Consider the following 17,789-nt stretch of genomic DNA (forward strand, 5'->3'; position numbering starts at 1 on the left):
GATTGAGGAGTAAATGCTGTATTATCAGTAAATAAACTACGAATAGACTTTGATGAGGAAGAGGAAATAGAAGGAGGTCTCCTATAAAGTAAGAGTTAGCTATTTGACATCTTTTATTTGTTTTTATATCCCCTTTACACCCCTTACTCGTGTTCTTTTCTCTTTGTTTATATGTGCGTATGTATATATATGTATATATATTTATTTGTATATACTCACTCATTCACGTACACTCACGTACATATATATACACGCACACATATAATTTTCATTACTTACGTGTTTAATAAGCCATTATATTGCTGATCAGAGATAGTGAGGCTGTTGATTGTTTCGATTTGATTGTCAATGTTAACAATATCTTGTGGATTAAATTCTACTTGTTCCTCTTTTTTAGGTTGAGAAGTTACTAACAGGCTATCTTTTTCCATTGAATAAAATAAAAGTTTAAAAAAACAAAAGGGAGTGAAAAGAAAGCTGATATACAAATATATGCTCTTTTATATTAAAAAAAAAATTAAGGGGCAATTAAGTATTCATGCATTTTGCCTTAAAAGACTTTTCGGATATTGAACTAAGTGGAAATGTATGACGTTGACTTGAGAGTGGTTTGAATGACTGCACATTTATAGTATTTTCAGTAACTTTATTCACAATAATTAAATTGATATGCTGAGATTTATCAAAATACAATAAATTTAAAGTCTTGTGGAACTCCACAGTTCGTCTTCAAAAAAAAAACCCCTTCCAGTTCCCACAGAGAATAGCGCTTTGTCGTGATAACGAACATTATTTTCAGAAATCAAGGATATCAGAGCCTGCCACAAGTACATGACAGGAAATATCTCACTCAGAATTATATGGGTATGGCAATTTTCCCAGTAGCTCCATTAAAAGCTGCATTCAACAAGCGTCTCGGCTTCAGATTCACGCAGAGCTAAGGGGGGAGGGAAAACGACTTGACATCCTAGCATTGTCTAAGGTTTCATGAAACAGTCGCCACCAATGTGTAACGACTTTGTATGATAGATGAAGGAACCCAAAAAAGAAAAAACCAACAAGATACCGAGAGACGAACTAATTGAAAATAGAGACATTCAAGGTAAGAAAATGGATTCTCCATTTTTGCTCACGAGACATGCTGAAATACATATTTAACAGAAAGAAGAATATTATACTTGTGAAGACTTGATAAGCTTGTTGAGTTAAACTTGGACTAGAAGCTTCTTTTTTTTTAAAAAAAAAAAAACTACTATTGACAAACTGGAAAGTATCAGTTACAGAAACATCAAAGAAAGGCAACTACTTTGTCCATTTCAATGTCAACTCTAAATAGAAGCACAAATGTATAGTTCTTGAAAATATAATTATTAGCTTTAAAGTGCTCTTTCTTTACAAAAATAAACCTTTCATTTTCACATGCATTTGATAAATTACTGGTTTCTTTGTGTGAACAACAACAACAAAAAAATTTGTTTATTATTGTAAAATAATCAAATGAAATAATTTGACAAATAGTTCTTTCCCCTCCACTTTTTCATAAAATGGCTCCAATTACATTCTCTTCTTTAAGATAACGCATATTCACGCAGAATTGGTCATTTTTTTTTAGAATAGACAGAGTATAGACATTGAGCCTAGAGTAACAGAAAAGCCAAAACAAAGTAAATTCGAAAAAGAAAGCTGACAAAAGATCCCTAAATGTCAAAAAGCACCACTACAAGGTGTTGGTTGAATTTTTTAAGAAGATTTTAGATAAAAGATAGATAAAGATTCTCCTACAAACAATTTCCTCATTGTAATGGATAACGTTCCTATTCATATGTACAAAAACATTGATGAATTGATCACTTTTAGAGGCTACATAAATACTTATCTTCTTCCTTATTCACCCAGAATTGGGTTTTTTGAACAGTTCTAGTCAACTACTGAAAAAAAGCTAAGAGGAGGGGGCATACATTCTGATATGAAGGACCTTAAGCTTGCAATAACGTTCCTGTTCATCGTTGAACGCTTTTATACAGCATTTTTACAGCCAAATTAGCAACTAAAAAAACAAACAGCTCATTCAAGTACATAATTACATGTTAATGTGATGAGAACAGATTCAAAGTTAGTATCTGATACTCGCAACTTGACCTTATTGAAGGCTGCTAATTAACTTGTTCTTCCGCAGTTCAATTTTTAAAAACCCGCCAATTGACGCTGCGTTCACTAGGTGAGCAATCAGTTCGTAAAAAGCTGACCAATTGTATTAAAAATATTTTGGTTAAGTGACGCATTGAGACTGGAAATATATAGATTTTGCCTTTTTTTTCTTTTCTTTTCTTATATCATTCATGTCCACTTTTAGAGTAGATTCTCGGACAAGCCCTTCTTCTACCAACGTAAATTCAAGCTCTTTCTTCTACCAGAGTCTACCACCTTCTTCTCCTATCTTATCCAACACAACTCAACCACCACAACAGAGCGAAACTCAACAGCATCACCACCACCACCACCACCAACAACAACAACAACAACAACAGCAGCAGCAGCAGCAGCAGCAACAGAGTCCTATTGAAGAAAAAATACATGGCGATATTTATTTCACTAACAACGCTACCAACACCAATAACAGTCCTAATGACCTAGTTGACTACTTAGTTTCGCCTAGACCTTCCAATAGCCGTTTAGCAAGCGAAGTTATTGAAAACCATCCTACCACCAAACGCCGTTCGTCTTTTTCTTCTGGTTCTTCCTCTAAAACGCTTTCTTTAAAACCTACCATGAAACTTGCCAACGAAAAAGAGCATGTCTATCCTTTTCAATTGAAACCAACCAGCAATAATAATAATGGTAGCACTAACAATACGCTGATCACCCCTAAATCCATTCGTTATACAGACAAGCGAAAAAATCAAAAACTATATAAAAAGGAAAAATTAAAAGAAGCCAGAGACGAATATGAGGAATTGATTGAAGACTACTTTCATCAACTCACTGTCGGTTGTCAACAGAAAGAGTGTCGAAACAAGTTTTGTGCTTCTGGAAGAGGTAACTTTGCTAAAAAAGGCAGTTTTGGCTGTTTTTGCTCTTTTTTTCAGCCTTTATTAATTTCTGTATAGGAGGCATCATGAGTTTACAACCTCAGGCTGCTTTGATCATGGCCATTCAATTGGCTTCAATGCCAAATTCAAGACTTTGTTCTATTCAGAGAAAATCAATAGTTGAGAATAGTCAATGCTATTATTCTCTCTCCAATGATCCTACTACAACGACAAAACCATTTTTGCAGTCTCTTTTTGCTTCCACTCCTTTTTCTGACTTGTTATTAAAGCAAAAAACACAACAACAGACATCTCGACAACCAAAGACCAGGAAGCGACAAAGTGAGACAACAAAACCTCATTGGACAACTGATTTTTGGAGAATGTTAAGTCGCTTTACCAGAAATCCTTCCCCCGATCAATCAGCAAGAGATGATGAAGATGAAGATGATGATAGAAAGTCTAGTCTAATAGACAATGTTGTTCAACAACTGGAGGATCACAGCGATTCCAGTTATTATCAATTGGACCAAGATGACAAGTCTTTAGCTAAACTCCATCATTTGGAATCAGACGACAATAGTAGCACCATTAGTAGTAATAGTAGTAGCAGCCAAAGTGGTATGCTACTTGCTATTTCGCCTATATCAGTCAACCTGGACCTTGCTGTTGAACATTTGCATCAAGCCATCGTCACGAAATCCATTTCTGAAAGCAATATGGATACATGGTGTCGTTCTGTCTTTCAAAGCTGGGAAGGTGTAGGCAACAGCTTTTTAATGCCACAATCTGGCTTTAGTCTCTCGCCTTTATTACAACACAAGGATATTTCATTCATCAATCTAGACGATTTAACACAATTCTATCAATTAGTGATTTATCAAGAAAAGAAATCCTCTAGCAACGAAGCTAGCAAAAATCCTCGTCAAGTTCGTATCATGGAATCTATTTCAGACAGTTTTGAGACTTTACTGGATCGAATGGCATTAAACGTAGAAGCATTATCTGAGATTGACGTGATTGAAGAAATAGAGCCTTATCATATTCGCATGATGATGGAATGGTGTCGTTCTATTATGGCTGTCAATCAATGGATTTTTTGCTGCAAAGAGAAAAAAAGGGAAGAGCAAGAGGGACTTGCCACTTTAGTAACTACCTTAGATGATGCTTCTATTTATCAAAAGCGTATGGTATCAATTGCTTCAACAAACCAAACCATTTTGACTCAAAAGTCAATCCAAGTATTGAGCAAGATTGCTCAGAAGAAAAAGTCAATTATTCGAAAGATCATGCAGAACATGCTTGCTAGGTAAGGATGTACCTAAAAAAAACATGGTGTTGATCATTAATAGTTTGGATGCTACACGTATGCATTATATGGTGAAAGACTTGCAGAAATATTTGCAAGATCATTATCATACAGGTCCCTATAAACATGGCTTAGAAGACACAGTTATCATGGCTTTAAAATGCCTCGAATTAATTTACCAAAGCAGTATGAAGAATCCCACTTCACCTATTATACCACCTTCAGCATTTTACAGTCAAGATATCTGTAAAAAGCTTAATATCAAAAATGAATTTCGTATTTGGAAGCGCGTTTTACTTTATGGTGAAGGCAGACATTCCAACTTCATCACTCGACAGGGCGAAACAGAGTATCAACGAAGATCACGTCTATTCATGACAACTGCCTCCACCTCATCATTGCTTCCTTATCCTTTTGAAAACGAATATCAGTTCTCTTGGTTTAGTTATCCCTTTTTACTGCCGCCCTCCATTAAGCGCAAGATTGTATTGATTGATGCCATGTCACAAATGTCTTTAGAATACGAAGATGCATGTGTGAATCACACGTTGGTTGTTCATGCTCAGAAGCTCTTGTCTGAAGCACCTCGTATGCTTAAAAGTTTAGAGACAAATTTACGTAGTGCAACATGTCCTTATCTCTTGCTTGAAATTCGTCGAGAACATTTTGTGGCCGACACATTAAGCCAAATGTCACGCAAATGGAGCGATTTAAAGAAACCACTCAAGGTCAAGTTTATCGAAGGTGGAGAGGAAGGCATGGATCAGGGTGGTGTGCAAAAGGAATTCTTTGGTGTTTTGTTTGAGAAGCTTGTGTCGTCGAGTGTTGGTTTGTTCTCACAAGACGAAAATACCCGCTTATGTTGGATTCGACCTGTGTTAAAATATGATGTTCGCATGTATGAAATGGTCGGTGTCATGATGGGCTTGTCAATCTATAACGGTGTGATCATGAATTTACAGTTTCCCAAGATTTTGTGGAAAATACTAGTGATGCCTAACGAGGCATTAATTGAAGCAATGGCTGAAAGGCATCAATTATTTACCCTAGAAGATTTAGAAGAAGGCTGGCCTGCGCTAGGTAATGGACTCCGTCAATTGTTGAATTGGCAAGGCAGCGATGTAGAGGATATCTTTTGTAGAGATTATGAGATATCAATTGAAGTGTTTGGGCAAGGAATTGTCACCACCCCCCTGATGCCTGGTCAGGTTGTACCTGTCACCAATGAGAATCGGGAAGCCTATGTGAGAGACTATTGCACTTATTTTATGTATACCGCTCAGAAACAACAATTACTTGCTTTACGTCGTGGCATGTGGAGTGTGATTGGAAGTAGAGCCCTTAGTCTGTGCACAGCTGAAGAATTAGAAATGGTCGCTTGTGGCCTTCGTCAAGGCCCTGATGCATTAGACTTGAATATGTCAGATCTTGAAAGCGTAGCAGAATACGACGATGGCTACAGTGCAGATCATCCTACCATAAGGTGAGTTTTGAATTCTATATATTGTTATATTAATCATTTTTGTACATAGACAATTTTGGTCTGTTGTACATCATGATCTGTCAAACGAGCAAAAGAAACAACTCTTGCTCTTTGTCACAGCCAGTGATCGAGTGCCTGTAGGTGGACTAAAAGAACTCTCATTTTATATACAACGAAATGGTCCTGACAGTGATAGGTAAGTTATTTGCATCTTTTTTTTATTGTTCCTAATGCTTTCTTTCTTTTTTTTTTTTGTTAGATTGCCTACAGCACTTACATGCTTCAGTCGACTGTTGTTGCCTGAATATGCAACTCGACAAAAACTTCGTAATAGATTGATAACAGCCATTGAAAATACCAAAGGCTTTGGACTTGTATAAAGAAAAGAAAAAAGTATAGCATTGACATATTCATCTTGACATTTAGCCTGCATTTTATATATTCCTCCCTTCTCCTTAATCCATGTATCTCCTCTAACCCAAAATAATAAAAAAAGATGAGCTTGAATCATATTGGAAAGTTGAAAATCCGATTAGAACATACGATTGCTTGAAATTTATGAGGCCACAATTTTGTTTTTCTTTCTGTCTTTCTTTTCTTCTAATCAATGAATACAACTAATTTCAGTAAATCCACAAGCTTTTTTAGCATAAATTCTTGCTTTCTTGACATTTGGTCTGACGAAATGTTGGCTATTTGGGTTCCTATTGCCGTATATTGGATTCAATGCAGCTTCTTCGAACTATTGATGCAGCTTAAAATCCCCTTTTTGAACAATATCGTATCCATTCTTCTGAAGATAAAGAAAAAAGAAACAAAGTGCCATTTGGCAAAGTACTGTTGATGGTTGCTCTTCAACATGTTGTACAAATAATCTTGGGGATTACTTTGATGAAAGGGTTGGATCCTGCAGCTGATCAACACAAGCATGAATTGGCTCTGAAGCAATATACAGCTGTCATGTCCAGCATTTTAGATCAATTTGGATATAAACAAGAGCAGACATTATCTATGGCATATCAACTTGCTACAGTGATTCAAAACTATATTGTTCCGTGTGCTCAGTTTTTTATTGCTATGTAAGTCAATTTATTAGCTTGATATGCTTATCCAACATGAATGATAGGTTTATTGTAGACACACATCAATATGCTCTTCATCGTCTTGCTCATACAAGCGCATTCCTTTATAAACATATGCACTCACATCATCATCGTCTCTATGCACCTTATGCCTTTGGTGCCTTGTACAATCATCCTGTAGAAGGCTTTTTATTAGACACATGCGGAGCAGCTTTAGCTTTTGAATTGACAGGCATGTCACCTCGTCTTGGCATGTACTTTTTTGCCTTTTCTACACTAAAAACAAGTAAGTTGGTTGTATAGTTTCTGATTGTTAAATTAGTTTATAGTTAATGACCATTGTGGATATTCATTTCCTTGGGATCCTTTGACTGTCTGTTTTAGAAACAATGTCAACTAGTAAGTAAATTGCGAAAAGAGTCAAGACTACTAAGTCATGATATAGTCATAATATCCATCATCAAGCCTATGGTATCAAAACAAATTTCTCCCAGCCTTTCTTTACTTTTTGGGATGTTCTCTTGCACACTGAATATAGCCAAGTTATCAAGGCTAAAGCAGCCAAAATGAAATCATAGAAGCAATCATTCCAGATTCTTCTTAATGATTCATCAACCTCTCTATGCTATAATTTCTTATATATATATATTTTACATATTGACTAAATATAATGATTTCTCGACACAGTTGTTCCTATATCAGAAGTGATTTTTTTAAAAGAATCAGCGTACTTTCTTTTTGAACGACATCTATTTTTGATCATGTATTATGGTATGCCTTACTCTCAAATACTCTGCATGTCAAATGATGTATAAATAAGTATCAGTTTGATCATCGATACCTATTGAAAAAAGGCCCTTTTTGTACTCACAGAGTGTGCAACAAACTTTGCTAATTTAGAACGATTGATTTTCCGTCATTCATCTTTTTTTTTTTTGTACTTTCTTTATGGCTTCTACTCATCCTTATAATCAAATCTTGTTGTTTGGTGTATGTACACGCACACTCTCTATTTCTACTTCTTTATTGACTAACTTTTTTATTGACTAACTTCTCTATAGGACTCTATCACACAGGTAACAAACAAACACTACACACTTTTATCAACATTCTATAGTTTAGTTTCGACCCTGAACTCAAAGGCTTTGGTACCCGCTTAGCCAATGTAATATATAATAACTATAACAAGACAAACACTAAATATAAAGCATAGGCCTATGTTCGCAAAACAGACGTGATCAACCGAGGATTCTCAGGTTATAACACAGACTGGGCCCTTCCTATTTTACGACAATTATTACCTACTGTTCAAGCTCAAGCTGAACAGGGCTGCTGTATTCAACTGATGACCATCTTTTTCGGCGCCAATGATGCAGCTTTGCCCATCACAGGTCAAAATGTACCTTTAAACCGTTACAAGTCTAATATCAAGGCCATGATCGATATGATTCGAAACCCTACCTCACCTTTCTATAACCCTAAATTACGATTGATTTTGATTACTCCTCCTCCATTGAACGAGTCTCAATGGAGCAAGCACTGTGAAGAGCGAGGCGAACAACTCAACCGTTTCAACAAGGCTGCACGCGAATATGCCGAATGTGTCATGGACATTGGCCGAGAAACACAAACACCTGTGGCTGATATATGGTCGCGTATCATGGATAAGGCAGTGGATAGTGATCTTTCCGACTTTCTTCTGGATGGTCTGCACTTGAATGAAAAGGGATACAAGGAAGTATACGATGTTCTGATGGAGATAATTAATGAACACTATAAAGAAATTCATCCTGACCAATTAGGAGTAGAACTTCCTTATTTTAGAGAATTGATGAAGGCAAAAGATATTCATCGTTGTCTTGAGTTTCCTCTTTTAAAATAGACTAAAACGGAAAATAACGTTTGTTTGTTAAGGAATAAACAGTGCTTTATAAACACTTGTTCATGGCTTGTTGTCGATAGACACACTCTTTTTTTTTTGTTATGGCTCCACAAGCACGTATACAGGTCATTAGGCGTGAATGGATTGCACCTTCAGCACCTACACCACCGCATAAACGACGCACGGCTTTGTCTGACTGGGACATTGTGATGTTTAAATCCTATATACCTTTGCTCTTGTTCTATACAAACGATGAAAAGTCGCCTGATTTCATGAACACGAATGCACTGACAAGTTCACTCGCTAAAGCATTAGTGGAATTTTATCCTTTAGCAGGTCGATTAAGAGATATTGGGAACGGCAGAGACGAAGTAGAGGATTCAGATGCAGGAGTTTTATTTCAGGCAAGTCTGTTTTTTTTAAGATAGAGAAACTTATAAAGGGGGATTCAGGAAGCTGAATATCAAGCCGAGCTAGAGAAGTTTAGAAAAGATGGTTATTTGCCTAGTCAAATGGACTATCACAATATGTTTCCTATTCACTTTTATTGTTCAGCACAAGATCCCTTATTTGCTGTTCAAGTCACTCGTTTTTTGGATGGGGGTGTTGCTTTAGGAATCATGATTCTTCACAAGATAGCAGATACTTATTCTGCCTCTTTATTTTTGGATGCTTGGGCAAAGATAGCAAGAGGTGTAGAATACAATCCTGTTTCTTTTAAACGAGACTTGATTGCTTGTCCTTACGATACCATCATTACGAATGAAGCTATTGCGCATTACCGTGAAGAGCATCGTGTGTTTAAAGAAGAAGCAGCCGTACTTCGTATGGATCCCAACCAACAAAAGTATACAAAAACAACCCCTAATGGACCCATGCCACTCAAGAGTATCATTCTTGAGTTTTATTCAGACGGTTTATACGAATGCAAAAAAGACGCTCATTCAAAAGAGATGATCAAAAACAAGAATTGGCTATCCACTAAAGAAGCCATGTTTGGCATGTTGATGCGTGCCATTACTCGGTGTCGACAAGTGCCTTCTGAAGATACAGAAATACGGATGATCATGTCTGTCAATGGAAGATCGATCACGAAGACCCATAAAGAACTGGATTATTATTTTGGCAATTGGATGGTGTCGCATACGATCAAGACAACACAGGCTCAAGTCAATCGAACCAAACTGTACACAAGTGCACTTATGCTCCACAACACACTCAAGAACATCAAGCCTAGCTTATTTCATGGTCTCAGTAAACTCTATACAGTGCATGAAGACATGACGGTCAACTATCTCAGCTATCAGCCCAATTCAGCTGCTCAGTCCACAGCCAGTGATGTTTCCATGCTTCCCTTTTGGCGATTGAATTTTGGGTTTGGGCGACCTGACCGTACAAGAGGCTATATTACCTTTGGCGGCAATGGTTGCTTTATCGTGTTTGGTAGAGCAGACCGAACCAAAGGCCCTATGTTTGATGTTCAGTTACAGATGGATGCTGACTCAATACGACGCTTTATTGATGACCCTGATATCAAAAAATACACAAAAAATATTCTGTATTAAAATGAGGGAAACCTTGACTCAAAAGAAGGGTCTACATCAGGTGCTTTGGCTAATTCAGCATGATAAGATAATTCTTGAATAAACTCTTTCAGGTCTTTAGCTACATTTTCACCATGTTCAAATCGTCCGCGTTCTTCAATCTTCTTTTGGTCTTCATCATGCTTTCGAATATCAAGGCCAATCATGCTCATTTCGAGTTGGATAGCCTTGACAGCATCCTGTAATTCTTGCAGAAGATCAGCGATACTGTTTGTGTACAATTTGAATTCTTGACGCTCTTGATCAATCTTGTCAATGTCTGCCTTGACATGGGTTGTTGACTTTCCAGTCAATTTACCCATACGAGCAGCGACCATGGCTTTCGCCTTAGCTTTGATGCGATCGCTTTCGGTCACTTCACCATGAGGACCTGTGCCTACAATATCAAGTGGGACATCTGTGCTGGATGCTTTTGCTTGAGCAGCCTGTACCTTTTTTTCTCTTAGGTCGTCTTCTGTTTCGTCTACTTGAGCCAATAAGCCCTTTAATGTCACGTTCAGCATATATTCTATCTCTGTCTCTAATGATTTCTCTTGTTCAGCTAAATGGGCCAATTCAGCTGTCTTTGAGATATATGTGTTCCATGCATCATATCCTTGTTCACTGCCTGTCTTTGAGATCTCTTGTTGTAATTCACGTATTCTGTCTTTCAGGCCATCAATGTCTTTTTTATCAAGTGCTGATAGTTGGCTGTAAGGTGTAGCCACAGGGTGAATAGCTTCTTGTTCGTATTGTTCAATTTGCTTTTTGCATGCTTCAATGTCTTTGCGTAAATCAAAAATACGCGTCTGTTTACCACGGTAACCGTATGAAGTCAAATTAGGAGAGGAAGAGCTCATGTCGCGCACACGGTTTCTGTCTGGTCCCATACGACGAGCACTGGACACATACCCCACTTCCGTATCTTTGTCTTCCTCTTTGTTTTTTGTAGAGCGTAAAGATGGACTACTGCTGACAGATCTTGTAGGAGGTGAAGTAGGTAACGAAGGCGAAGAACGAAAGTTGGCAATATGTCTCTTTTTAGCAATATCGTCCAGAATCGTCTTTTTCAACAGGTCTACACTTTCTGCTAAATCACGGGTAGAAGGTGGCACAAGTTCTGGAGGCAATGTTTCTGGTACATTGTAACCATTCAATTTACGGTAAATTAAATGCATGGCTACCGAGAACTCATCCACATTGAGTTTGCCTTGATTGTTTGGGTCTGCCAAATTCCTATCAGAGAGAGATGGTTTGAGTACATTGTTGATTGTTGTTATTTACTCTCTCTCTCTCTTCTTTTTTTTTTTTTTTTTTTTTACCAAATCTGCATCAACACATTTTGAGGTAATCCAGATTGAGAAAAGATGTCTTTGGCTTTTTCACCTGAAATGGTGCCCTTTTTATCTATGTCCCAAGCCTTAAAGATCTTGGCATACTGTTTCTTTTCTTCAGCAGTGACAGCCCATGGAATTTTGACGTTTTTCGAAAGACTTTCAAAGCCTGAAGGAGGGGTGTAGTTGGTTGTATGAGGCATCATGCGGTTGGCAAAATCCATATTGTTGTTCAGCATACCTGTTGGCATAGGTGCTGTCATCATAGGTCCATTGTAACCCGTAGGCTGAATAGAAATGCCGGTAGGTTGAATAGAAATACTCGTAGGCTGAACAGGAATACTCGTAGGCTGGCTGGGTATACCTGTAGGCTGGTTGGATATACTTGTAGAAGACTGAAGTGGTACAAGTGATGTAGGTTGATTTCCTTGCACGATAGCCACTGCATGACGTATTTCATTCTTGACCTCGGGAGGTAGTTGAGAAGGAATAGTTGCACCTGTCATTTTCATAGAAGTTAAGTACATGGCTGTTGCAAATTCAGGAAAAGTAAGTTGTGGTTGGTTTGTTACGTTAGCCAGATCCCTATAGTATACACTTGATGAGTTATGCTTGTCAAAGTCATCCAATAATACCAAATATGTGCGAGGTTCTCATCACCCACATTAGACCGAGAAAGTACTTCTTTAGCACTAGAAGCTATAAGAGAAACCATTAGTTTTCATCATCTGTGATGTCTACATACCACTCAAGATGTTGCTTCCTCCTGCCACTTGAGAAAAGAGCATCTCGTACTTATTCTGATCAGCTTGAGCAAGAAAACTCAGGCGAATTCCTGCTTAACAAGAAGGTCAGTAAGGTATAATACTTGCTTCATTACCCTTTGATGGATCGGCCATAATAATTTATGAATAAAAAAAGAAAAAAAAAGAATCTCGTGCAATAAAAGAAAAAGAAATTTATTTGTCTGTTTTACTTAATTCAAGAATATAGCGCATGTCTTCATCCATGTCATCTTCATCCTGTATACTTGTGGCTTCTGATACTGTAGGCCATTCTTCTTCATTCCATTCGCTTTGATCACTGCTACTTGTATGTTGATTTACATTCAAACTAGCAATCACTGCTTTCATCAGTTCTTCATCATCCACATCCACAAAATCACTTGAGGGAGTATGTTCTTGTTGAGACAACATCATGGCATAATCTAACATCTCTTCATCTGTCAGTCCACCCAATGAGAGTTTGTTCAACTCTTTTTCTTCTCTTTCACGGTCTTGTTTCTCAGATGCTATCTTGTCCATGGATTCCTTGACTTCATCCTTGATTTCGTACCGAAAACGATCTCGTGTGATGGGTCGATTGGATTTTGGCTTTAAGGGTCGAGTCAAGAACTGCTTATCAGGCGAGAAATCCCATACTTTAACTTGATGACCAATCGTAGCCACACCGCGATAATCATGGCTACACCATAGGTTTTTCACTCGCATCACATGGACATCTGAACGATCCACAGGCGCATGTTTAGGGATCTTGTTGCCCAACGTGCAGAGATTGATGCCTGTCAAAGGATCCCAGACACGAATCCAGCCATCATCACTACCTGTGACAAGCTTAAATGCGTCCAGGTAAATACAACTGATGGCTGTGATATGACCTTCTGATAAGGTACGCACTGGGGTTTTCGGATGGTCTTGGTTACTGTCCCATAGATACAGCGTACCTAGATCATCGCCTGTCACAAGTAAATGGGTTGTCTTAGCCCCTTGATCTGGAGACGGTACAGAGGCTGTAGTAGAAGCAGATGACAGATGGATTCGAGTGCCTGCTTTACGTTGTTTGGATGTAGATCGTATCAGTGCAGATTCAAGCGAAATCAGTGTGGAAGGAACTGTCTTGTCCCATTTCATACAGGTCACAGGACGGCGATGATCAAACACGGCAAGACAAGCACCTGTGTCTAGATTGTACTTGCATACTTGAGATTTACCTGTATAAGCAACCATCAATGCATGTGTCTCTGGGTCATACGACATCGAATGAACAGCCGCATGAGTCTTGGCAGGTGCATGTATCCATCGCTTGTTTTTCTCAAGAGAGTCAATCCAAGCTCTCTTGTTCTCTTCAAATCCTTCTATACGGTTGTTTCGATGCAAGCGCACAAGCTGGTTTAGATTCAATAACCAAACAGCCACAGAACCATCATCGTAGCCTACAATCAGACGATGATCTACACTTGTCTTGATGCAAGTAGGCGTCTTGGAGGAAGAAAATGTCCAAGCACATGAAGTTGTTGCAACATCCCATAATTTCACGGTGCCATCTAAACCACCACTGATAACTACATCATGCGTCTGCTTAGGTAAACACAATAGGCTGACAGGTCCTTGATGGAAATCTGAAAAGACAATTAGACCTTTTTTGCTTGTGGATAAAGTGATATAGCCTGCATCAAATCCCCATAAGATACGGTCTTTTTCAATCAATGTAGCTGTGATAGGAAGACGTATGTTGTCATGGGTACTGTAGAATGGATGGCGTTGATGTACTTTTCCTGTAGCTACATTGCATTTGACAGCAATACCTTGTTCAGCACTTGAGACAAGCATAGAAGCATTTTCGAAATCGACATGCATGGATTCGATGGAACCAATTTTAGGTTGAAAGGACATGACTGTACCGCGACTCTTTGTCCATTTTCTACATCATAAGTCATTTGCAAGCATGCATTTCTCTCTATTTACCGAATCAAATGTGTTCTTAACACGTATTCTGTCTTCCAACTTTCAGTCGAGAGTCTCTTGAAAGGAAGTCTTCCAAAATAAGACACAAACGCATCTCGCCCTAACCAACTGTTTAGTTTCCCCTTTTATATATATATATATGGACAGCGACTTACAACAACTATCGTCCATGACCATCTGTCTCCAAAAATGACACACCTTCGCCACTGTAGCTAAACTGATAGGGTCAAGTCTTGCAAAGATATGCAACATGACTTCTACCGAGAGTTGTTGAATGAAGCAGGGTTCACTATTCATGGGGTTAATGAGGTTAATGGGTCCATAGGATGGGGGGGGGCTTACTTTGGATTAACCTCTGGTAAGCGTTGTTTCTTTTTTCCTTTTGCATCATGGTGTGGTTCTGAATACTGAATGTCTTGATGATATATATCTGTCTTTTCTATATGAGTTGTGTTGCTATGATCAAGATGGTTTGAATCGAAAGACATGAACTAATGATAAAGAAGGATGAATTGAGTATATATCTATATATGTATATTTTGGATCTCTTTCTCTCTATTTCTTTCTTTCTTTCTTTTGGTTCAATAAAGAAGAAGAAGAAAAGTGCTCTTTTACTAAAGAAAAGTAAGAAAAAAAAATGAAAGGATTTTTTTTTTTTTTTTTTTTTTTTTTGCTGCGGGCATGAATGAGCCAATGAGAATTTAATTATATGAAAGGTAGTAAGGGTGGGCTTGACAGGATATCGTCTTTTGGCTTCTTTCCAAGTGTCTTGACAAGAGGATCTGGAGAGAGAATACCCGTTGACTCGTCTGTTTCGCTTCTTGCTCTTTTGAGTGGTATACTTTTTTTTGACTTTGTCCTTGAACTTTTTGTTTCCAAACGCTTTTTTCGTGTTTGTTTCTTGAAGGGAAACATGATGTATTCAGGTGATCCTTTTCGACTGGCTGCGGGTGTCACATTTCTTGAGGTAACTGTCATTTGCCATTCTTCCAACAACGCTTTTTTCACGCCAGGTTGATTTAACCAGACAAGCACATCGGCTGCTGTTCGACGTTGATGAGGATCTACTCTAAGAAACATCTTGAGGAGTTGTTTACTCATCGATCCGGGTATTTCACGCTCTAAACACTTGTCAATGTGATAGTCTGTTGACACTGATTCACGCAGTTTCTTGACATCGGTGTCAAACACGCCAGGCCAGGGTTCCATACCTGAGAACATACGCCACACTAATGTGCCTAAGGAATACATATCTTCTGCTGCAGGCAGAATCAAATGAGGCAAAAGAGCATGGTCTCGTTGTGATCGAGGCAATGTCTGAATCGAACGATAGAATCGATAGCCATGATCAGGCCGAGCCATGATATAAGGCAAGTTTTTACACCACACGATCAACTCTTCAAATGAACTTGGCTTCACTTCATCTTTATACATGTATTGTTCATCTGTGTTGACCCACCATCTCTTTGCTTCTTCTGGTAAGAACAAGACGGCTTTTCCAAAATCAATCAAGTACAAGTCTATCTTGGCTGATCCGTCTGGCAACAGTTTGTCTTCTTTAGGAAGATTGACCATGAAATTCACAGTTGAAAGATCTCGGTGAGCAATGCCTGCTTGATGAATAGTATGAATTGATTGAACCATTTGAATAATCATGTCAAGACGCTGATAATGTGTCAATCGTTGATAAGTATGTGCGTTTAAATAGTCTCGAAGTGTCATATCGTACTTGTCCATGGTTAAACCAATCACTTCGGTATGATCATCATCAAAAATAATGTCTTGAATACGACCCATATGCCTTTGATCTCTCAGTTTTAGGAGGGATACTATTTCAATGACGCGTTGAGATGCTGTGGATTTCTGAAAGATCTGAACAACATGTTGGTTGGTGAAAAAGACTTGTTTAAAATAACCTTCTGCATCCACACGATGCGTCATAATGTCCTTGTATGCCTGCCTTGAAACAATGCCTGCTTGTTTCTCGAGACAGACTTAAACTAAGCGTAAGTATGGATTTATTGCAACTGGCTTACATTGCTCTAACTTTCTCCAATGATCTGTGTCTGTGGCTACTGTGAAAAGAGGGTTGGCACTATCACACCTTGTTTGAGTCTATGTAGATAGATATGTATGCATTTACCTTGGATGTCTCAAAGTAAGGGTAGGTGGGGTATCATTGTGGGTTGATTTGATATGAGCCATATCATGCGTAAAAAGATCGACTGGACTTGCTTGTAACACAGTATAAAGAAACTGTCGGTTCATTTCGTTTTCCATAGCACAATCAAGATCAGGATCAAACATGGTACCTATTGCTCGTACACACTCTGTCTTTTGTTCAGAAAATAGATCGTTGGCTAAAGTTTTGGAGATCAACGTATCGATTTTGGTACTGAAGATGATCTTGACTTTGATCCAACCCTTGAGATGGTCATGATGCATCGTATGAAATTCGCCTAGAGGATGAACTACCCATGCCTTGGCTGTCACATGCGCCATGTCAGGTTCGTCTAGTATGGGTTGTATGGCAGCATCAAAAAAGACAGCCAAGGTAGCATTCACATTGTCTCTGGCATCTATCAATCGTTTTCTGTTTCGAGCAATGTACAATCGATGCAGACAAGGTGAAACAGTCGATGGCATCACTTGGTCGAGTGAATAATGAAGTCGTCTGTGCTTTTTGATATTTACAGTGTACATGAGACTATGCCAAGTTTGAGAAATGACTGGATCCGATCCCACATGTTACCTTTCTTTTCTGACAGCAATCGAATTGTAAATCGGCATCGTATGCTTTTCTTCATGCATAAGTGGTCTATAGACAAAGTCAGGTTGATTTCTTTCAGAGCAACATACACTTTTGTTTTGATGATCAAGTCGTTGGGTGAGAGTTGCGGGATCTGCAATAGATCGCTTTTGAAGTGGTCCATACTGTTATAATGATCATGGACTAATTTTTGTTCAATTGCATATAAGGTTTGTATGTATTCTTCACAGTTGGCTTTTGAGTAAATCGTATCTAACATGCCCATACATTGTCTCTTTAGACTGAATCCGTTGTTATCAGTTACAACTTCTTCTTCTTCTTGTTCCATACAATAAAGCAATGTAAAATAAAAAATAAAAGTAAAAAAAAAAAAAAAAAAAAAAAAAAATGAAGGAACAAAGTCACAGCCATCTCTTTACGTGTTTTTCATTATATGCGTTTTATTATGGATTCATAAAATAAAATAAAATAACTATACTAGTTTAGTGCCTATTAATAATAAAGAAGTTCCTTAGCTCAGTTTTGTATTGTTGGTTCTTGAAAATAAAAATAAATAAATAAAAAAAAAAATTC

The 17,789-nt window shown here is 38.0% G+C and overlaps 7 protein-coding genes across 7 annotated transcripts; 4 read left to right on the plus strand and 3 right to left on the minus strand.

The window, feature by feature from the left end:
- Positions 1 to 2,768: 2,768 nt before the first annotated feature.
- B0P05DRAFT_579659 (uncharacterized protein) lies at positions 2,769 to 6,201 on the plus strand (the record flags this gene model as incomplete). Its single annotated transcript, XM_051581948.1, has 5 exons — positions 2,769 to 3,036; positions 3,108 to 4,338; positions 4,382 to 5,821; positions 5,871 to 6,017; positions 6,081 to 6,201. 5 exons carry the CDS (start codon positions 2,769 to 2,771, stop codon positions 6,199 to 6,201), a joined length of 3,207 nt encoding a protein of 1,068 aa, XP_051434198.1.
- A 217-nt stretch (positions 6,202 to 6,418) lies between these two features.
- B0P05DRAFT_544414 (fatty acid hydroxylase superfamily-domain-containing protein) lies at positions 6,419 to 7,704 on the plus strand. Its single transcript, XM_051578531.1, has 6 exons — positions 6,419 to 6,602; positions 6,749 to 6,900; positions 6,948 to 7,189; positions 7,233 to 7,302; positions 7,349 to 7,595; positions 7,685 to 7,704. Exons 1-5 carry the CDS (start codon positions 6,429 to 6,431, stop codon positions 7,479 to 7,481), a joined length of 771 nt encoding a protein of 256 aa, XP_051434199.1. The 5' UTR covers positions 6,419 to 6,428; the 3' UTR covers positions 7,482 to 7,595; positions 7,685 to 7,704.
- A 135-nt stretch (positions 7,705 to 7,839) lies between these two features.
- On the plus strand, positions 7,840 to 8,840 carry B0P05DRAFT_544419 (SGNH hydrolase). Its single transcript, XM_051578532.1, has 4 exons — positions 7,840 to 7,893; positions 7,965 to 7,979; positions 8,021 to 8,068; positions 8,117 to 8,840. The coding sequence occupies exons 1-4, from the start codon at positions 7,852 to 7,854 to the stop codon at positions 8,783 to 8,785; spliced, it is 774 nt and encodes a 257-aa protein (XP_051434200.1). The 5' UTR covers positions 7,840 to 7,851; the 3' UTR covers positions 8,786 to 8,840.
- Positions 8,841 to 8,886: 46 nt separating this feature from the next.
- On the plus strand, positions 8,887 to 10,350 carry B0P05DRAFT_471292 (transferase; the record flags this gene model as incomplete). Its single annotated transcript, XM_051574608.1, has 2 exons — positions 8,887 to 9,193; positions 9,242 to 10,350. 2 exons carry the CDS (start codon positions 8,887 to 8,889, stop codon positions 10,348 to 10,350), a joined length of 1,416 nt encoding a protein of 471 aa, XP_051434201.1.
- Positions 10,347 to 12,208, minus strand: B0P05DRAFT_579662 (uncharacterized protein; the record flags this gene model as incomplete). Its single annotated transcript, XM_051581949.1, has 2 exons — positions 10,347 to 11,604; positions 11,691 to 12,208. 2 exons carry the CDS (start codon positions 12,206 to 12,208, stop codon positions 10,347 to 10,349), a joined length of 1,776 nt encoding a protein of 591 aa, XP_051434202.1.
- A 432-nt stretch (positions 12,209 to 12,640) lies between these two features.
- On the minus strand, positions 12,641 to 15,118 carry B0P05DRAFT_544425 (quinon protein alcohol dehydrogenase-like superfamily). The gene is made up of 4 exons (XM_051578533.1): positions 14,789 to 15,118; positions 14,602 to 14,735; positions 14,447 to 14,546; positions 12,641 to 14,402 (listed from the first exon to the last, which is right to left on the minus strand). Exons 1-4 carry the CDS (start codon positions 14,932 to 14,934, stop codon positions 12,662 to 12,664), a joined length of 2,121 nt encoding a protein of 706 aa, XP_051434203.1. The 5' UTR covers positions 14,935 to 15,118; the 3' UTR covers positions 12,641 to 12,661.
- On the minus strand, positions 15,093 to 17,570 carry B0P05DRAFT_544431 (kinase-like domain-containing protein). Its single transcript, XM_051578534.1, has 4 exons — positions 17,306 to 17,570; positions 16,590 to 17,264; positions 16,483 to 16,541; positions 15,093 to 16,440 (listed from the first exon to the last, which is right to left on the minus strand). Exons 2-4 carry the CDS (start codon positions 17,147 to 17,149, stop codon positions 15,152 to 15,154), a joined length of 1,908 nt encoding a protein of 635 aa, XP_051434204.1. The 5' UTR covers positions 17,150 to 17,264; positions 17,306 to 17,570; the 3' UTR covers positions 15,093 to 15,151.
- Positions 17,571 to 17,789: the final 219 nt, after the last annotated feature.

Source organism: Gilbertella persicaria (genome assembly GCF_025201335.1).
Source record: "Gilbertella persicaria strain CBS 190.32 chromosome Unknown B0P05scaffold_23, whole genome shotgun sequence".
Lineage (NCBI taxonomy): Eukaryota > Fungi > Mucoromycota > Mucoromycetes > Mucorales > Choanephoraceae > Gilbertella > Gilbertella persicaria.